Raw genomic sequence first — 18,522 nt, forward strand, 5'->3', positions numbered from 1 at the left:
CTTTTTCTTCTCTGATTGCCATGGCTAGGACTTCCAAAACTATGTTGAATAATAGTGGTGAGAGTGGACATCCTTGTCTTGTTCCTGATCTTAGAGGAAATGCTTTCAGTTTTTCACCATTGAGAATGATGTTTGCTGTGGGTTTGTCATATATGGCCTTTATTATGTTGAGGTAGCTTCCCTCTGTGCCCACTTTCTGGAGAGTTTTTATCATAAATGGGTGTTGAATTTTTTCGAAAGCTTTTTCTGCATCTGTTGAGATGATCATATGGTTTTTCTTCTTCAGTGTGTTAATATGGTGTATCACTTTGATTGATTTGCGTATATTGAAGAATCTTTGCATCCCTGGGATAAATCCCAGTTGATCATGGTGTTTGATCCTTTTAATGTGTTGGTGGATTCTGTTTGCTAGTATTTTGTTGAGGACTTTTGCATCTATGTTCATTAGTGATATTGGTCTATAATTTTCTCTTTTTTGTGATACCTTTGTCTGGTTTTGGTATCAGGGTGATGGTGGCCTCATAGAATGAGTTTGGGAGTGTTCCTTCCTCTGCAGTTCTTTGGAACAGTTTGAGAAGGATGGGTGTTAGCTCTTCTCTAAATGTTTGATAGAATTAACCTGTGAAGCCATCTGGTCCTGGACTTTTGTTTGTTGGAATATTTTTAATTTCTGTTTCAATTTCATTACTTGTAATCGGTCTGTTCATATTTTGTATTTCTTCCTGGTTCAGACTTGGAAGGTTATACCTTTCTAAGAATTAGTCCATTTCTTCCAGGTTGTCCATTTTTTTGGCATAGAGTTGCTTGTAGTAGTCTCTTAGGATGCTTTGTATTTCTGTGGTGTCTGTTGTAACTTCTCCTTTTTCATTTCTGATTTTTTTGATTTGAGTCCTCTCCCTCTTTTTCTTGATGAGTCTGGCTAATAGTTTATCAATTTTGTTTATCTTCTCAAAGAACCAGCTTTTAATTGTATTGATCTTTGCTGTTGTTTTCTTTGTTTGTATTTCATTTATTTCTGCTCTTATCTTTATGATTTCTTTCCTTATGCTAACTGGGTTTTCTTTCTTTTTTTTTTTTTTTTTTTTTGCGGTATGTGGGCCTCTCACTGTTGTGGCCTCTCCCGTTTCGGAGCACAGGCTCTGGATGCGCAGGCCCAGCGGCCATGGCTCACAGGCCCAGCCGCTCCGCGGCATGTGGGATCTTCCTGGACCGGGGCACGAACCCGCGTCCCCTGCATCGGCAGGCAGACTCTCAACCACTGCGCCACCAGGGAAGCCCTGGATCGTCGTGTTTTCATTGTCATTTATCTCTAGGTGTTTTTTTTAATTTCCTCTTGCTTTCTTCAGTGATCTCTTGTTTATTTAATAACATATTGTTTAGCCTCCATATGTTTGTGTTTTTTACGTTTTTTTTCCCTGTAATTGATTTCTAATTTCATAGCATTGTGGTCAGAAAAGATGCTTGATATGATTTCAGTTTTCTTAAATTTACTGAGGCTTGATTTGTGACCCAAGATGTGATCTATCCTGGGGAATGTTCCGTGTGTACTTAAGAAGAAAGTGTAATCTGCTGTTTTTGGATGGCATGTCCTATAAATATCAATGAAATCTATCTGGTCTGTTGTGTCATTTAAAGTTTGTGTTTCCTTATTAATTTTCTGTTTGGGTGATCTGTCCATTGGTGTAAGTGAGGTGTTAAAGTTCCCCACTATAATTGTTACTGTCGATTTCCTCTTTTATAGATGTTAGCAGTTGCCTTATATATTGAGGTGCTCCTGTGTTGGGTGCATATATTTTTTTAATTGTTATATCTTCTTGGATTGATCCCTTGATCTTTATGTAGTGTCCTTCCTTGTCTCTTGTAACATTCTTTACTTTAAAGTCTTTTATCTGATAGGAGTTTTGCTACTCCAGCTTTCTTTGATTTCCATTTGCATGGAATATCTTTTTCCATCCCCTCACTTTCAGTCTGTATGTGTCCCTAGGTCTGAAGTGGGTCTCTTGTAGACAGCATATATATGGGTCTCGTTTTTGTATCCATTCAGTGAGCCTGTTTCTTTTGGTTGGAGCATTTAATCCATTCACATTTAAAGTAATTATCAATATGTATGTTCCTATTACCATTTTCTTAATTGTTTTGGGTTTGTTTTTGTAGGTCCTTTTCTTCTCTTGTGTTTCCCACTTGGATAAGTTCCTTTAGCATTTGTTGTAGAGCTGGTTTGGCGGTATATATATTGAGGTGCTCCTGTGTTGGGTGCATATATTTTTTTAATTGTTATATCTTCTTGGATTGATCCCTTGATCTTTATGTAGTGTCCTTCCTTGTCTCTTGTAACATTCTTTACTTTAAAGTCTTTTATCTGATAGGAGTTTTGCTACTCCAGCTTTCTTTGATTTCCATTTGCATGGAATATCTTTTTCCATCCCCTCACTTTCTTTGTCTTTAGTTTTTGCCAATTTGATTACTCTGTGTCTCAGTGTGTTTCTCCTTGGGTTTAGCCTGTATGGGACTCTGAGCTTCCTGGACTTGGGTGGTTATTTCTTTTCCCACGTTAGGGAACTTTTCGACTATAATCTCTTCAAATATTTTCTTGGGTCCTTTCTCTCTCTCTTCTCCTTCTGGAACCCCTATAATGTGAAAGTTGTTGTGTTTAATGTTGTCCCAGAGGTCTCTTAGGCTGTCTTCATTTCTTTTCATTCTTTTTTTCTTTATTCTGTTCTGCAGCAGTGAATTCCACCATTCTGTCTTCCAGGTCACTTATCTGTTCTTCTGCCTCGGTTACTCTGCTATTGATTCCTTCCAGTGTAGTTTTCATTTCATTTACTGTATTGTTCATCTCTGTTTGTTTGTTCTTTAATTCTTCTAGGTCTTTGTTAAACATTTCTTGCATCTTCTCGATCTTTGCCTCCATTTTTTTTCCGAGGTCCTGGATAATCTTCACTTATCGTTATTCTGAATTCTTTTTCTGGGTTGCCTATCTCTGCTTCATTTAGTTGTTTTTCTTAGGTTTTATATTTTTCCTTCATCCAGTACAAATCCATATGACTTTTCATCTTGTCCATCTTTCTGTGAATGTGGTTTTTGTTCCACAGGCTGCAGGATTGTAGTTCTTCTTGCTTCTGCTCTTTGCCCTCTGGTGGATGAGGCTATCTAAGAAGCTTGTGCAAGTTTACTGATGGGAGGGACTGGTGGTGGGTAGAGCTGGCTGTTGCTCAGGTGGGCAGAGCTCAGTAAAACTTTAATCCACTTGTCTGCTGATAGGTGGGGCTGGGTTCCCTCCCTGTTGGTTGTTTGGCCTGGGGTGACCCAGCACTGGAGCCTACCTGGGCTCTTTGGTGGGGCTAATGGTGGACTCTGGGAGGTCTCATGCCAATGAGTGCTTCCCAGAACTTGTGCTGCCAGTGTCCTTGTCCTCATGGTAAGACACAGCTAGCCCCCGCCTCTGCAGGAGACCCTCCAACACTAGCAGGTAGGTGTGTTTCAATCTCCTATGGGGTCACTGCTCCTTCTCCTGCACCCCGATGTGCACACTACTTTGTGTGTGCCCTCCAAGAGTGGAGTCTCTGTTTCCCCCAGTCCTGTCAAAGTCCTGCAATCAAATCCCACTAGGCTTCAAAGTCTGATTCTATAGGAATTCCTCCTCCCATTGCCAGACCCCAGGTTGAGAAGCCTGACCTGGGGCTCAGAACCTTCACTCCAGTGGGTGGACTTCTGTGGTGTAAGTGTTCTCCAGTTCATGAGTCACCCACCCAGCAGTTATTGGATTTGATTTTATTGTGATTGCGCCCCTCCTACCTTCTCATTGTGGCTGCTCCTTTGTCTTTGGATGTGTGGTATCTTTTTTGGTGAGTTCCAGTGTCTTCCTGTGGATGATTGTTCAGCAGTTAGTTGTGATTCTGGTGCTCTCGCCAGAGGCAGTGAGAGCATGTCTTTCTACTCCACCATCTTGAACTAATCTCGTTACACTGTTAATTTTAGATTTTTTTTCTATCATTCTGGAAGTTTCTCTGCTTCCTTGTGCTTTTTTCTGTAAGATAGTACAGCTCTAGCCTTCTCTAATTAAGCATACCTCTCATCCCCCAGAAGATAGAGAAGTTAGTTTTGTTTTGTCAAGAGCTGACAGAATGAGTTGTTTTGATTTTCATATTCATTTGTTAATTGAGAAAATACGATGCTTTATTTAGGAGAACATAATAGTTTTAAATTGAGAAAGCAAATTAAAATGATTTAAAAATTTGGCTTTTATTAAAACTTATTAGTTATCAGTGAAATGTCAATTAATAATTTACCTTTGGATTGTCACAACATAGTATTTATATTGGTCATAAAAATTTGAGGCAGTTTTATATTGTTAGCTTTTTTAGGATCACCTAGTAAGAGATTCATGCTATGTGATTAAAGAATAATTCTCTCTAGTTTTTCATCTTTGAAGTGTGTGCTTTGTTCCTCATTTTGACTTTTTATAATGTTTTTTCTTTGCATATTTGTAATTTTTAGGGTATTCCTTTAGTTTTGTTAGCATCTATAGCTTAAGTATTTCTTAATGAAGTGTATATGGGCAAGGATATTCCAGTAGTAGAAAAAATATAGTTTTTTGCTTGAACTAAGAAGTATGTGGCATATCACAGTCTGGTAAGTTTGAGGTCAATCTGGGCAAGATTCTAGAGTGAATTACCAGAAGAATAGTTTTCGAATTAATAGAAAAATAACCTGTAATCATTAGAAATGAGAGTGGGATCACTAAGAAAAATGTCTGTCTTAATTTCTTTTCCCTCCCCTCCCCTCCCCTCCCCTCCCCTTCCCTTTCCTTCCTTTCCCTTCTTTTCTGTTTTTTTTTAATAGCACTCCTAGACTGGCAGAGTAGGTAGGTTTTACGAAGGACCATCTTGATATCCTTGTGACTTAAATGGATGTATCAGCAGTACACCCACCTAGTAGTAGTGATTGATGTCTAAGAGAGGCTGGTTTCTAATGGCAAGCCACAGAAGTCTATGCTTGAGCTTGTTCTGCTCAACATTTTACATAAATGATTTTAATACTCAGAAGGATGGTTTATTAAACTTTTAAATGGCAGGGTCAGCAAGAGATTATAAATGTTTTGGATCGCAGTAACAGAATCACTATTCAGTGTAACCTTGAGAAGCCAAATGTATAATATTTGAAATTGCACACCTGCAAAGAATGAACAAAACAAAAATTGAACCTTGTACACATATTCAGTCACATGATTTATGACAAAAGTAACAGCATTGCAGTAGGAAAGGATAGTCTTTAATAAATAATACTTGGTCAATTTGATATCCATGTGGAAAAAATATATTTTGACCCCTCCTGATAATTGATGTACAAAAATCAATTCCAGATGGATTGCAGATCTAAATGTGAGACATACAATTATAAAGCTTAGATAAACATAGGAGAACATCTTGGTGACCAAAGAGTTCTTAAGTAGTACAGAAAAAGTATAACTATAACATACAGATTTTGATAAATTTTAACTTCATGAAAATTAAGAACTTCTTTTCATCCAAAGATACCATTATGAGAGTGAAAAGATAACTTACAGAATGGTAGAACTCTACATATATCTGTAAAAGGATTCATAATCCCAAAAATAAAGAACAAAACAAAAAGAAAATAATATATCAATAAGAACATCAATAAGAAAAATACAACTGAATAAAAACATTGGCAAGATTTAACAGATACTCCACAAACAGGCTGTTCAAATGCTGCACAATCAAGATATGAAAAGTACTCAACATCATTAATCATCAGGGAAATGTGAATAAACCATTGTGTAATACTACATACCCACCAAAATGGCTAAAATTAAAAAGATGAGAAATGTTTGTAAGGACATGGAGTGATCAGAACTCTGACATACGAAGTGTGTAAATTGGTACAAACCTTTTAGAAGGTTTTTGGCTGTGTACTACTAAAACTGAACATATGCATATCCTCTGGTCCAGAAATTTCACTCATGGGTATATACTCATAGGTATATGCCCAACAGAAAAGCTTAGATATTGCTAGCATATTTATGGAAGCACTATTTGTGCTAATCAAAACCTGGAAAGTACTCAAATACCTGTCGCTAGTAGAACGGATAAATAAATTGTAGTATACCCACATAATGGAATATTATACAACTATGAACATGATCTACAATTCTAAGAAGCAATTCTCAAACGTAATGTTCCATAAAAGAAGCCAGACAAAAAATAAAATGTGCTGTTTGATTATATCTACATGAAAGTACAAAGATACTCAAAATTCTAATCTGTTAGGAAAGTGGTAATTTGGGGACACAGTGACTGGAAAAGGTGTGTTGTGAGAATGAGTTCTGGGGTGGTAATGTTCTACTTCCTGATCTAGGTACTGCTTACATGGATTTGCTCAATTATAAAACTTCCAAGTTAGGTTTTAAATATCTGTACTTTTGCCTGGATATAATACTTCAATATAAAGTTTTAAAAATGCAAAAAGTTTATTAGCCTCAGGCTGTAATAGCTTGATATAATCCATCTCCATTACAGGGTACTTCTGTCTCAGTGGACAGAGTGAGTCCTGGGAACCCCTTTCTTAGAGAAGACGTGATAGGTATGGCCAACTCTTGGGTTGTGAGATTTTCTTTTCCAAATCTTTATGCTACTCTCCTTTTTTGTTTACACAGTCTTTCTCCAGACAGAGACTAAGAACTTGATCCAATTTATCCTCACTAATTATAATCAGATTCTGGTCCTGAGATTATTCCCAGATCACTCACACAAGTTCTTGTGACCATTTGTCGTAGAGAAAGAGGCTTTGGGGAAAATGTGATCTTCATATTGTTGGAGATGGTAATTTTTATTCAGCTATACAACTTGGGCAAATCATGTATGAGCTTCTGCTTTTATCTGTAAAAATTGTGAATCAGTATTGAACAGAACTGTGGTTTACTGAGTTTGATGGTTGGTTATTATATAGCTTTTTGTTTTACTTATTTCCTTGGTGCTTTGTATAGCTGAGAGACCAGTACAGAAAGCATCATTATTTGATAGTCACAGTTTCTTGCAAAAATATTTTTTTTCTTTTATAACAGGTGATCAGAAATGGAGAGAAAAGTAAGCAGAATCTATCTTGCTTCTGAACCTGATATAATTCATTTTCTACAAGTTGCTTGGGAAAAAACACTTGGATCTGGTTTTGTTATTACACTTACTGATGGGCAGTCAGCATGGACTGGGACAGGTAATGTTAAAAGCGAATTTTTTAAAGAAAAATTTCAATAATGTGCTATTCATCAGTCCTCAGTGATACTTCAAATTAAAGTGTTTCTTTAATAGATATGGTTAAAATGAACATGATTGCTTTTACTTGTTATTGCTGTCTGATTTACACACAGATTTGTAATATTAATATTATTTTCTGTAAGTAATATTAATAGAAGGATAGAGAAATAACCATATGAGTCTTAGTTCTAGGAGTTGGTCAGAGTTTTTTAAATGATCTCTTTATACGAAACATAAATAGTACTTTTTATATGTATCTTTTCTTAGGTCCCCAGGGAAATATTGGGAGGCACAGAAGGTGGATTGGCTGGGCCAAGGCTTGGGAGAGTGGGGTGGTGGTGGTTTTCTTTTTATTTCATATACTTATATTGTTGAATTATTTTCCAGTGAACATGTACTACATTTGTAGCAAAATGAAACAGAACTAATAGCCTAAAACTTTGTAAACCAAAGTTCAAACCCATATATGGGATTTTGGCTGTTATTTTATGAAATAGACTTTTGCTTTTTTTATCTTTGGTAATAATCTTTTTAAAGAGGTTAATGACCCTGAAATCATTTATGGAACATTGCAGGTGTAAAGTCAAAATATCTAGAATTATGTTTTACTCATATAGCAAAGTTTTGTTGATAATATACTTCTAAAATATTTTATTGAAAGATTTAAAAAGCTATTTCTACAGTTATGAAATAGTCATTTCTAGAGTTATGTTGTAAATGATGTTTTAGGTAAAATAATTTTGTCATGTTAATTTATGTGCTATTTGTATCTTCTATCAAGTTTTGAAATATTCCCCTAAAATTTATTACTGTAATAATTATTATATCACCTTTTAAAATCACAATACATTGTGAAGTTTTATTTTCTTCTTGAGTGTTACAAATTCTATTATACAACATAGTCAAACTGAATTTGTACTTACAGGGTTTTGGTTTTTATTACTCATTTTTTTTACGACAGAGAATGAGGACTGGTAATATAAGTATTACTGTAAAATAAAGAAATTTCAAGGATAATGTTTGTAGTACCTGTTATGGTATCTATTTAAGCTGTAAATTTCTATGTAAGAGAATTCAGTTGTTGGTTGGTTGTTGCAGTGCAGGACTGGAGGAAAATTTGTCAGGTTAGCTCTATGTATGCTGGTGAAGGTATACCCAAGTGACGATAACTCTGTTTTGGGGTAAATGGTACACAGGGTTGAAGACCATGGCAGTAGGTTAATGCCAGTTTTCAGGGAGAAAAGAGCAGTTCCAACAGCACAGCCCAGGAGACAGGTCCTAGGTGATGTGGTTGGTTGTATGTAAGGAATTTATAACTTAGATATTTCCAATTAACAAATGGTTTATTCTGTATAACAAGAAGTTATGGTCAGACGGATGACCTTGAGGTATTTTAAGAGCCTTAATTATCAAAGAAAAAGATTAAATTTTGATGTAGTCAGTAAACCTCATTCGCCAAGACAAAGAACAATAATACATTATTTGAATTTTTTTTTATATCATTAAGGACTGGGAAAAGAAAAAGAATACTGTGGTTAACTCTTAAATCTTAATTTAACCAGAAATTTAAGTTAACTTTACATTTATGGAACATTTTGTTTATGTCATACAAAATGTGCTGGCAGTTGTTCTCAATATTATTAACATGAATATTGTTTCACTAGCCTACATTCATTGAGAGCAAAGGACACATCTGATTTGTCAACCACTGTTCATAAGTATCTCTACCAGTACATAGGACATACATGCCTTGATGGATATTCTCTGAAAGAAAGAATAAAAGGATGCCTGAAATATAAAATTGGTTAGGAAAAAGAAGAAAGTAAACTACTCATTTTAGAGTTAGCATATATTTTAATGAAAACTCCAGTTTCATATTTACTTGTTGGCATTGATCATAAATGCAGTATGTTTTACCATTTGTTTTTCAGCTAATGAAATTTAGTGTGACAGAAATGTGATATCAAACTTCTGTATCCCTTGGTGGATTGTTAATATTTTGGCTTCCTGTACTGAACAAGATTTCAAACAGAAAATTTTATAGTGCACTGGATTTGGTCATTTATTTTCAAAGATATTGAAGTCTTAAATCTCACAAATGTTTAATGCCTTTTATTACTCACTTGTGTGAATTTCAGGGACAAAGTTGGTAATGGAATAATATAACATTGTTTCCATGTTTAGTTAAGTCTTATACATAAATATAATTTGGTTTGGCACTTTACAGATAGACAATAAGATAATTAAGAACATTGAAACAATTAAATAATTGAAACATGAAAATGAATTTCCTTCCTATACCTCATCCTGTTTTTTGTACAACTTTTTGATTTTTGCAACCTTCAATTTGGATAATTTTTTTTCTCTTTTCATTTGAGTGAAATTAAAAGGATGTGGGGTTCCTTTTAATCTCCCACACACTAAACTCACTGATTTCTTTTCCATTAGCAATGTTTTATCTAATGATTGTTTTGGGGTCTAATTATCATGTGGTCTATCATCACTTCAACATTATAGAGGATTATATCACAGGGTTAAGTCACAAAGTGGGTTAATGATCGATGACTGTTATTTGACTTTCATAAGAATTGCAGTCAGCGGTAAGAAACTTATATCACCCATCTCTGGAGTAAAGTTCATTGAAGAGTAAATTAAACTTTTTAATGCATTTATTATCAAATAATTATATCCACCTATGTTTGTTCTAAACACTGATATGTTTGGTGACCTATATGGAGATTATGTGACAGAGCTCAGTAGAAAAAGGATTTTTAAAGAATGAAGTAGAAAAGTGGGTCCGTGATATGATGACTTATATTAAGTCTGTGTGTCTTCTCAGCTCTGACACAAACTTAGGATATGCAGTCTTTTGGTTCATTATACATAAGGATCCAAAGTAAAGAATTTTCTTTCCTTACTTACATCTTCACCTACCCACAAATAGTGTTAAAATGATGCTTTCTTGGATCCTACCTGTCCGAGAACAATTCCTTGTTTTTTGGTTATGTTGGCCTGCTCACTTTTTATGCCATATTATGTTGCTCATCTGTATCCTTGCTGAATTTTATTATTTCCATGGCTTTTATCCCTGGTCACTGAAGGTTTTAAAGGAGCATTGACTGCTTGCTTCCTGCAGCACAAAATTCAAAACTGGTGACCAAATTGTTTTTCTAGGATTGAAGTTCTAAATAGGCAGTCAGAATTTCACATTGACTGTTATAGGAAATGTTCAAGTGAATTTTTCTTCTTAAACGAATACCTTTTTTTTACAAAACATATTTTTTAAAGGAGAGGCATAAATAGAAATAATTTCCTATCACATGTTTTTTTCCTCTCCAGAATGAAATATTTTGAAACACTAACCAATGCAGCATTCACAGATGGAGTAACATACTAAAAGGGTATCTGAAAGGTTATCTAAGATGTTAGCACTTGAATCAAGGCTCCATAAGGCTGGCATTTTTGTCTGTCTAATGGTTGTATCCCTTGTGCCTAGAATAGTGCCTGGCACATAGTAGATGCTCATTAAGCATTTTTGGACTAAATGAATTGAATCAATAAATTCTATTAAATATTTTCAGACAGGCATCTTTTCATTGTAATGAAATTTAGAATACTTTTTACTAGATATTTTATCAGTAGACATACTTTATTATTTTTTTAATTTAATATTTATTTTATATTGGAGTATAGTTGATTTACAGTGTTGTATTAGTTTCAGGTGTACTGCAAAGTGATTCAGTTATACATATACATATATCCATTCTTTTTCAGATTCTTTTCCCATATAGTTTATTACAGAATATTGAGTTCCCTGTGCCATACAGTAGGGCCTTGTTGGTTAGCTATTATATATAGTAGTGTGTATATGTTAATCCCAAACTCCTAATTTATCCCCCCCATCCCACCTTTCCCCTTTGGTAACCATAAATTTGTTTTTGAAGTCTGTGAGTCTCTTTCTATTTTGTAAAGAAGTTCATTTGTGTCATTTATTTTTTTGCATGTTTTCTTATAAGTTTTTCTACAGTTGCATTAAAGATAGTTTCTACAGATTATTTCCTATTTCTCTCTCTAGGTACTTATAACTCTTCAAAATTATCCAAACACAAAATACGAAATTATTCCTCAGATAAGATGCATTTGCCTTCTTACTTCTATGTTTTTTCAGAAGAGCTCATAGGGCATTTGAAAGGTCAATAGATTTGATAGTGGTGATCATCTTAAATATGCATATGCTTCAGAGAGAGAAAAAAATATGTTGAAGTATTTTAGAAGCTGTAAAATTACACAATATTTTTATTCTTACCTTTTTTCAAAGGCTGTGTTGAGACTCATATTTCAGTATTAGAACTTATCAAAAACTGATCAGGAAAAATATATGGATGCATTCCCAGACTCTCTTCCTCATTGCCTGTCATGGGGCTTCCAGACCCTTGATAGCACATGGACCAATGTTATGAAAAGCTGTTATATTTTTAGGGATTCTTTAATCAAGATTTTATTGTTTCTATATTATTTCATACCAATGTGTTTTTTTAATATTACGGAAGTAAATAATTTAGCTAATGTCCCATATCTCTGCTTCACCTCAAACCAGAACAACCAGAGAGATATAAGTATGACCCCAGTTTTACCACTTACCTACTTCATGACCCTAGACCATTAATTGATCTCTCTGAGCCTCACTTTTATCATTTGTAAAATGAGAATATCTATCTTTCAGTGTTGTAAGGAATAAAATAGATAAATGTAACCTTTAAGTAAAAAAAATATAGAACCGTATGAGTCTTTCATCATTGTTGTATCTTTAGTTGAGACAGGAAACCACCCAACCACACGTACATTCCAAACAAATATTAGATTAAATCTTGTAATTTTAAAAGCAAATAAACAGACACATTGCAGCCTTTGAATGTAAGAAAGGGAATCCCCAGGTGCCATGTGTGAAGAGGTATCTGAAAACCGAAGTGGTTAATGGGAACTAAAGAACTATAAGTTCATGGAATATCTGAACTAGATAAACATCTAAGTGACTGTGGTTGTAATACCTGAGTGGAGTGGCATGTTGAGACTGCAGGCCTCTTAAAGAGTTTCTTTATCTCTAAAGATAAAGAAAGTAACCTGGAAGTGATCCTGTTAATAAAATCTTTAAAAAAACAAACAAAAAATTACTCTGGCTTGGAGATGTAGAATCAGAGTAGTCACTAAGGGTTATGAGTAAATTAAAAGTCCTAACAGAAGTCAGAATCCTGTTTGTGTTATATAAGTGTGAGGGTGGGGGGGTTTAAATTTGAGCTCTCTTAAATTTGCCACAAGTGTAAAAAACAAGTGAAGAAATTAACTTTCAAAACTGGTCCAGAACTGGTGAAACCTGTAGGGACTATAAGAAAGGCCAACCAGCAACCTTCATTTAAAGCCTTAAATGAAGGGCTTCCCTGGTGGCACAGTGGTTTAGAATCCGCCTGCCAATGCAGGGGACATGGGTAATATGCATATGCTTCAGAGAGAGAAAAAAATATGTTGAAGTATTTTAGAAGCTGTAAAATTACACAATATTTTTATTCTTACCTTTTTTCAAAGGCTGTGTTGAGACTCATATTTCAGTATTAGAACTTATCAAAAACTGATCAGGAAAAATATATGGATGCATTCCCAGACTCTCTTCCTCATTGCCTGTCATGGGGCTTCCAGACCCTTGATAGCACATGGACCAATGTTATGAAAAGCTGTTATATTTTTAGGGATTCTTTAATCAAGATTTTATTGTTTCTATATTATTTCATACCAATGTGTTTTTTTAATATTACGGAAGTAAATAATTTAGCTAATGTCCCATATCTCTGCTTCACCTCAAACCAGAACAACCAGAGAGATATAAGTATGACCCCAGTTTTACCACTTACCTACTTCATGACCCTAGACCATTAATTGATCTCTCTGAGCCTCACTTTTATCATTTGTAAAATGAGAATATCTATCTTTCAGTGTTGTAAGGAATAAAATAGATAAATGTAACCTTTAAGTAAAAAAAATATAGAACCGTATGAGTCTTTCATCATTGTTGTATCTTTAGTTGAGACAGGAAACCACCCAACCACACGTACATTCCAAACAAATATTAGATTAAATCTTGTAATTTTAAAAGCAAATAAACAGACACATTGCAGCCTTTGAATGTAAGAAAGGGAATCCCCAGGTGCCATGTGTGAAGAGGTATCTGAAAACCGAAGTGGTTAATGGGAACTAAAGAACTATAAGTTCATGGAATATCTGAACTAGATAAACATCTAAGTGACTGTGGTTGTAATACCTGAGTGGAGTGGCATGTTGAGACTGCAGGCCTCTTAAAGAGTTTCTTTATCTCTAAAGATAAAGAAAGTAACCTGGAAGTGATCCTGTTAATAAAATCTTTAAAAAAACAAACAAAAAATTACTCTGGCTTGGAGATGTAGAATCAGAGTAGTCACTAAGGGTTATGAGTAAATTAAAAGTCCTAACAGAAGTCAGAATCCTGTTTGTGTTATATAAGTGTGAGGGTGGGGGGGTTTAAATTTGAGCTCTCTTAAATTTGCCACAAGTGTAAAAAACAAGTGAAGAAATTAACTTTCAAAACTGGTCCAGAACTGGTGAAACCTGTAGGGACTATAAGAAAGGCCAACCAGCAACCTTCATTTAAAGCCTTAAATGAAGGGCTTCCCTGGTGGCACAGTGGTTTAGAATCCGCCTGCCAATGCAGGGGACATGGGTTCGATCCCTGGTCCGGGAAGATCCCACATGCCGCAGAGCAACTAAGCCCGTGTGCCACAACTACTGAGCCTGCGCTCTAGAGCTCATGAGCCACAGCTACTCAGCCCATGTGCCACATCTACTGAAGCCCATGCGCCTAGAGCCTGTGCTCCACAACAAGAGAAACCACCGCAATGAGAAGGCCACACACCACAATGAAGAGTAGCCCCCACTCACCACAACCAGAGAACAGCCCGCGTGTAGTGAAGACCCAACGCAGCCAAAAATAAATAAATTTATTTAAAAAAATAAAATAAATAAGTAAAGTCTTAAATGAAGACTTTCTGCTGTCGTCCAGAGCACTTGATACTCTGGCTAGAGGAGAGTCATGTTCACACCTCACAAAGCAGGAAAGGGAAAAGGGCAGAGCAAGAATGTGTCAGCACCTAGAAGAAATGGCATTCATACCCTAGGAACCACACAAAGAGTGATCTGAATGAGATCTTAAATATATTTAAATCCTTCAAATTTTGAAAAGAAGGGTGTGGCAAGAACAAGATATTATGAAAAAGAAACAGAGGATATCTAAAATTGAGCACGTAATTATTGAAGTAAAAATCTCTATGGATGAGTAAAACATCAGCTTTAAATGTACCTAGAAGAGAGAATTGGAAGCCAGATACATAATATAACGCAAGCCGCAGTGGAGACAATAAATATTAATTCCCTTCCCTTTCCTTCCTCATTGACTCCCTTCATCTACCGTTTTTATTGTTGGCACATAATGAGATGAGAAGAATGAACTCCATTTTTACTTTAATTTGACTCTGCCCTTGTGAGTGAGAAATAGACTATAGACTAATCTCTTTAATAATTGAGGCAAGGAAGAAAGATGTTTTAAAATATTGATCTTATTAATCATTATAGGAAATAATTGCTATGACCTAGGAGCAGGTACACAAGACGGTTGTTTCTGTGGTAACTTATAATCCGTGTATTTGGTCTGAGGACAGAGAAAGAACACAAGGAGTCTAATGCTTTCCGATGAGATTTGAGACTAAATTAATGTATTTCTCAAAAATTGCTAGTTCAGTTAAAAGGTATAATTTGACTTAAAAATGTGTGGTGCAGACATTGATTTTACTTTTTGTTTAAATTTCTGTTACATAAGTAATAAATTAGTAGTAACAGGTAAATATGTTTATTCTTAGGTTTAGAATTTATTTTCAAGTAAATAAGGCTTTTATTACTGTTTCTCATAGTTTGTGAATCAGAGATTTCCCAAGAAGCTGATGACATGGCAATGGAAAAAGAGAAATATGTTGATGAACTGAGAAAAGCATTGGTGTCAGGAGCAGGACCAACTGACACATACAAGTTTAATTTTTCGAAAGAGTCTTGTCATTTCTCCTTTGAGAAAAACTTGAAAGATGTTTCAGTAAGTAAAACTTTCCATAATGTTATAATTGATAAAATGTTAGAAAATACTTATTGAGAAATTATTTAAGTAACTAGCATATTATTCCCAGAATACCTCAGAAACAAAAGTTTAAAAAGTACTTGGTTTCCAAGTTGGAAAAATGCTTCAAAGTTATAGTCATTAAATGCTTTATATTAATGAATTGTGAAAAAAATTATTGGAAAATATATTTCATTTTTAATGCTTTAAGACTAAGTATTATTGAGATAATTACATGAATGAGTGGTATGAAAAGTGGCGTCAGAAGTTTTAGACCATGAGACAAGGCTTACTGAAATGAGTTTGGGGAAATACTGATTTTGGAGAAAGAAAATAATATATTTTTCTTTGAATATTTAATAATTATAACCTATTTTCTTCTTTATTAGCATGTATTTGCAATTACAAAATTATATAGATAAGTGTAGTAAGACATTTGATTAGAAATTAAGGTATTTTATTTATATTATCAAACTTAGACATATTAAAATAGAAAGAAATAACTTTCAACCCAAACTTTCTTAAGTTTAGAGACAGTTATTGAACAGTTTATGCCGGAACTAAATTGAGTTTAAAAAATTCTTTTAAAAAAATATCTTTAATTCAGAATGATTAAAGGGATTTCACCAATTAGAGAAACATTTGAAGCAACAGATGGAATCATTAATTTGAAATATATGTTATCCTGTATAGAATAATAAAGAGAGCCTGGCTTCAGTAATTATTTCTGAAAAATTTAGAATTATTCTGAATTGTTTAGAAGATACTTATAGTACTTAGCTGCCAACTTATGTAAGTTTCAATAAGCTGAGGTTCTTAAGATGATAATTTAAAATAGGGTAAGGTTTGAACTGAATATTGAAATTTTGTTATTTATCTCAAAGTGCTCTTTCCTGTGGCTCAAGTACAATCAAATGATATTATATACTATGCAACTGCTGACTGTTTCTTCTAATATTTTGAAGCAGATCATTGTCAAATTGGTTTTAATGCCATTTCCCACTCAGCAAGCATATGTGTGTAATGACGAACATTATTTCATGCCTCCAGTTTCTGGTTTTCATATGTTTTGTGTACACTGGTGCATAACAAATTAAGAGTGTGAGAGTACTTTTGGGTACTTGAAAGGCTTTTGGTATCTTTGACATGGTGAAAAGGAGGGTTTGGATGGAGTACTTGCCATGCTTAGCGATACATCGGATCTTGCTGCCTTTGTGAAGAAAGTCCTCATGACTTCAGTTGTTTACAATTGGCTTGGCATGTATCAGACTCAAAAACCATGACAATAATCCTGAAAGATAGCTTTCTTACTACCCTGATATTAATAAACTTTATCAGAGCCAAAGGCTTGAACCACTAGCTTTTCAACAGGTTTTCTCAAAAAATAGAGAGTAAGAGATTCCTAGTAAGGCAGATGAGTGTTGGTTCCCTAACAAATACGCCCTAAAGCACTACAATGCAGTTTAGATACCTGCCTCACTATTTATTCATTTATTAATTTGCCTATGAGAAAAAGAAAGGCTACTTTCAGAATGGTTTGATGAGGAGGAGTTCATGACTTGGCTTACTTGAGAGATATTTTTGGATGTTTGAATGAGATAAAACTTTCAGTATGAGGTGCTACAGTCAGCCTTATGGATGCAGATGAAAATCACAAGTTTATTTGGCCAAATTTCCATGGGAATCTTCTAGTGCTGTAGGATGTGCTTCTGCAAATTGAATTTCAGAGTGACAGTATCTTTTAAATTCATCTGCTGGCAAAAATACGCAGACAATTGGAAACATGGCAGAATACTTTTTAAGGCTAATTTTGCTTTGGATGACCTAAAATTTTAAAAGAAGTTTGTAATCCATTCCTTGATGACACAGATGTCTGATTGTTGCCAAAAATGACCTCCTACACTTAGAAGAAAAGAATGAACATACATTCAACTCAAAAGGTTATAGTGAATTCTGTTCTGTTGTTGACATAAGGTTACTCTCCCATTACAAAGAATATTCCATGAGTTCTAAGTACATTTGCTACCAGTTTCATACCTCTTAGAGTCAGGGTTTTTGGGCATTTGTTGTCATCATTTCAAGAAGTTTTATGTGTCTAATTCTGTGTTGAAGATCACTGCATAATTTGGACATTTTGAGTATTCAAGTCATATGACTTATTTGAAATTTACATTTGTATCAAGTTTTCTTTTTTTCCTATTTTTAGAAAGGAAGTAACTACTAATTTTTATATTCAAGAAGACCTGTTTTTTTTTGAAATATTACCTTGTGTTTTAATTGTCCATTTCCAAAGCAATGAAATATTTAATATGTATAATGTGTATGTTGATGTTTATGTACATTTTTTTGGAGGGATGGGTCCATAATTTTCATGAGATTGCTTTTGAGCTCATAATACTCAAAATTTCATTTTTGCTCTCATTGGCTTTTCCTTACAGATAACATAGACTTTTAATTTTAGCTTAATTCTCATTGGGATAAATGTTGAATGGCCAGTTGGATGCTAACTCTTTTTCTCCATACAGTACAAACCTCTGGGACCCTTCCTGCCCCATCACCAGGACACTTCAGTTGGCAGTAGATTGTTCTGGATGAAAGCATACTCTAGTACAGCATTTACAACTCATTATCTCTTCACTATAAGTACTGTCGCCTACTCAAGAGATTATCATGTACTTTGTGTCACTGTTTTCCCTCTGCCTTTCACAGTTCATATGGATTTTGCAGTATATACTTTGTCATGCAAATAATACATCTTAATTAAAAATGTCTTCCTCTTCTTCTCTCATAATTTGCTCTGTTCCTTCAGAAAACATTTTCATTCATGAGCCATGTAAAAAAGACCTAATTTTTTTTTGATAAGAGTAACCCTGGGGGTAGACAAAAGACCTGTATACAGAAAACTATAAGACACTGATGAAAGAAATTAAAGATGATACCAACAGATGGAGAGATATACCATGTTCTTGGATTGGAAGAATCAATATTGTGAAAATGATTATACTACCCAAAGCAATCTACAGATTCAATGCAATCCCTATCAAATTACCAATGGCATTTTTT

The 18,522-nt window shown here is 34.5% G+C and overlaps 1 protein-coding gene across 4 annotated transcripts in view; it reads left to right on the plus strand.

Moving 5' to 3' along the window:
* Positions 1–18,522, plus strand: part of XRCC4 (X-ray repair cross complementing 4) — a 283,471-nt gene that overhangs the window by 20,959 nt on the left and 243,990 nt on the right. For all 4 annotated transcript variants that reach the window (XM_024121119.1, XM_028493043.2, XM_028493044.2 and 1 more), the window contains exons 2-3: positions 7,085–7,233; positions 15,263–15,438. In XM_024121119.1, the coding sequence (XP_023976887.1) occupies positions 7,095–7,233; positions 15,263–15,438 (315 nt within the window). In that variant the 5' untranslated portion in view covers positions 7,085–7,094. The remainder of the gene's footprint in view (positions 1–7,084; positions 7,234–15,262; positions 15,439–18,522) is intronic.

Source organism: Physeter macrocephalus, chromosome 8, assembly GCF_002837175.3.
Source record: "Physeter macrocephalus isolate SW-GA chromosome 8, ASM283717v5, whole genome shotgun sequence".
NCBI lineage: Eukaryota > Metazoa > Chordata > Mammalia > Artiodactyla > Physeteridae > Physeter > Physeter macrocephalus.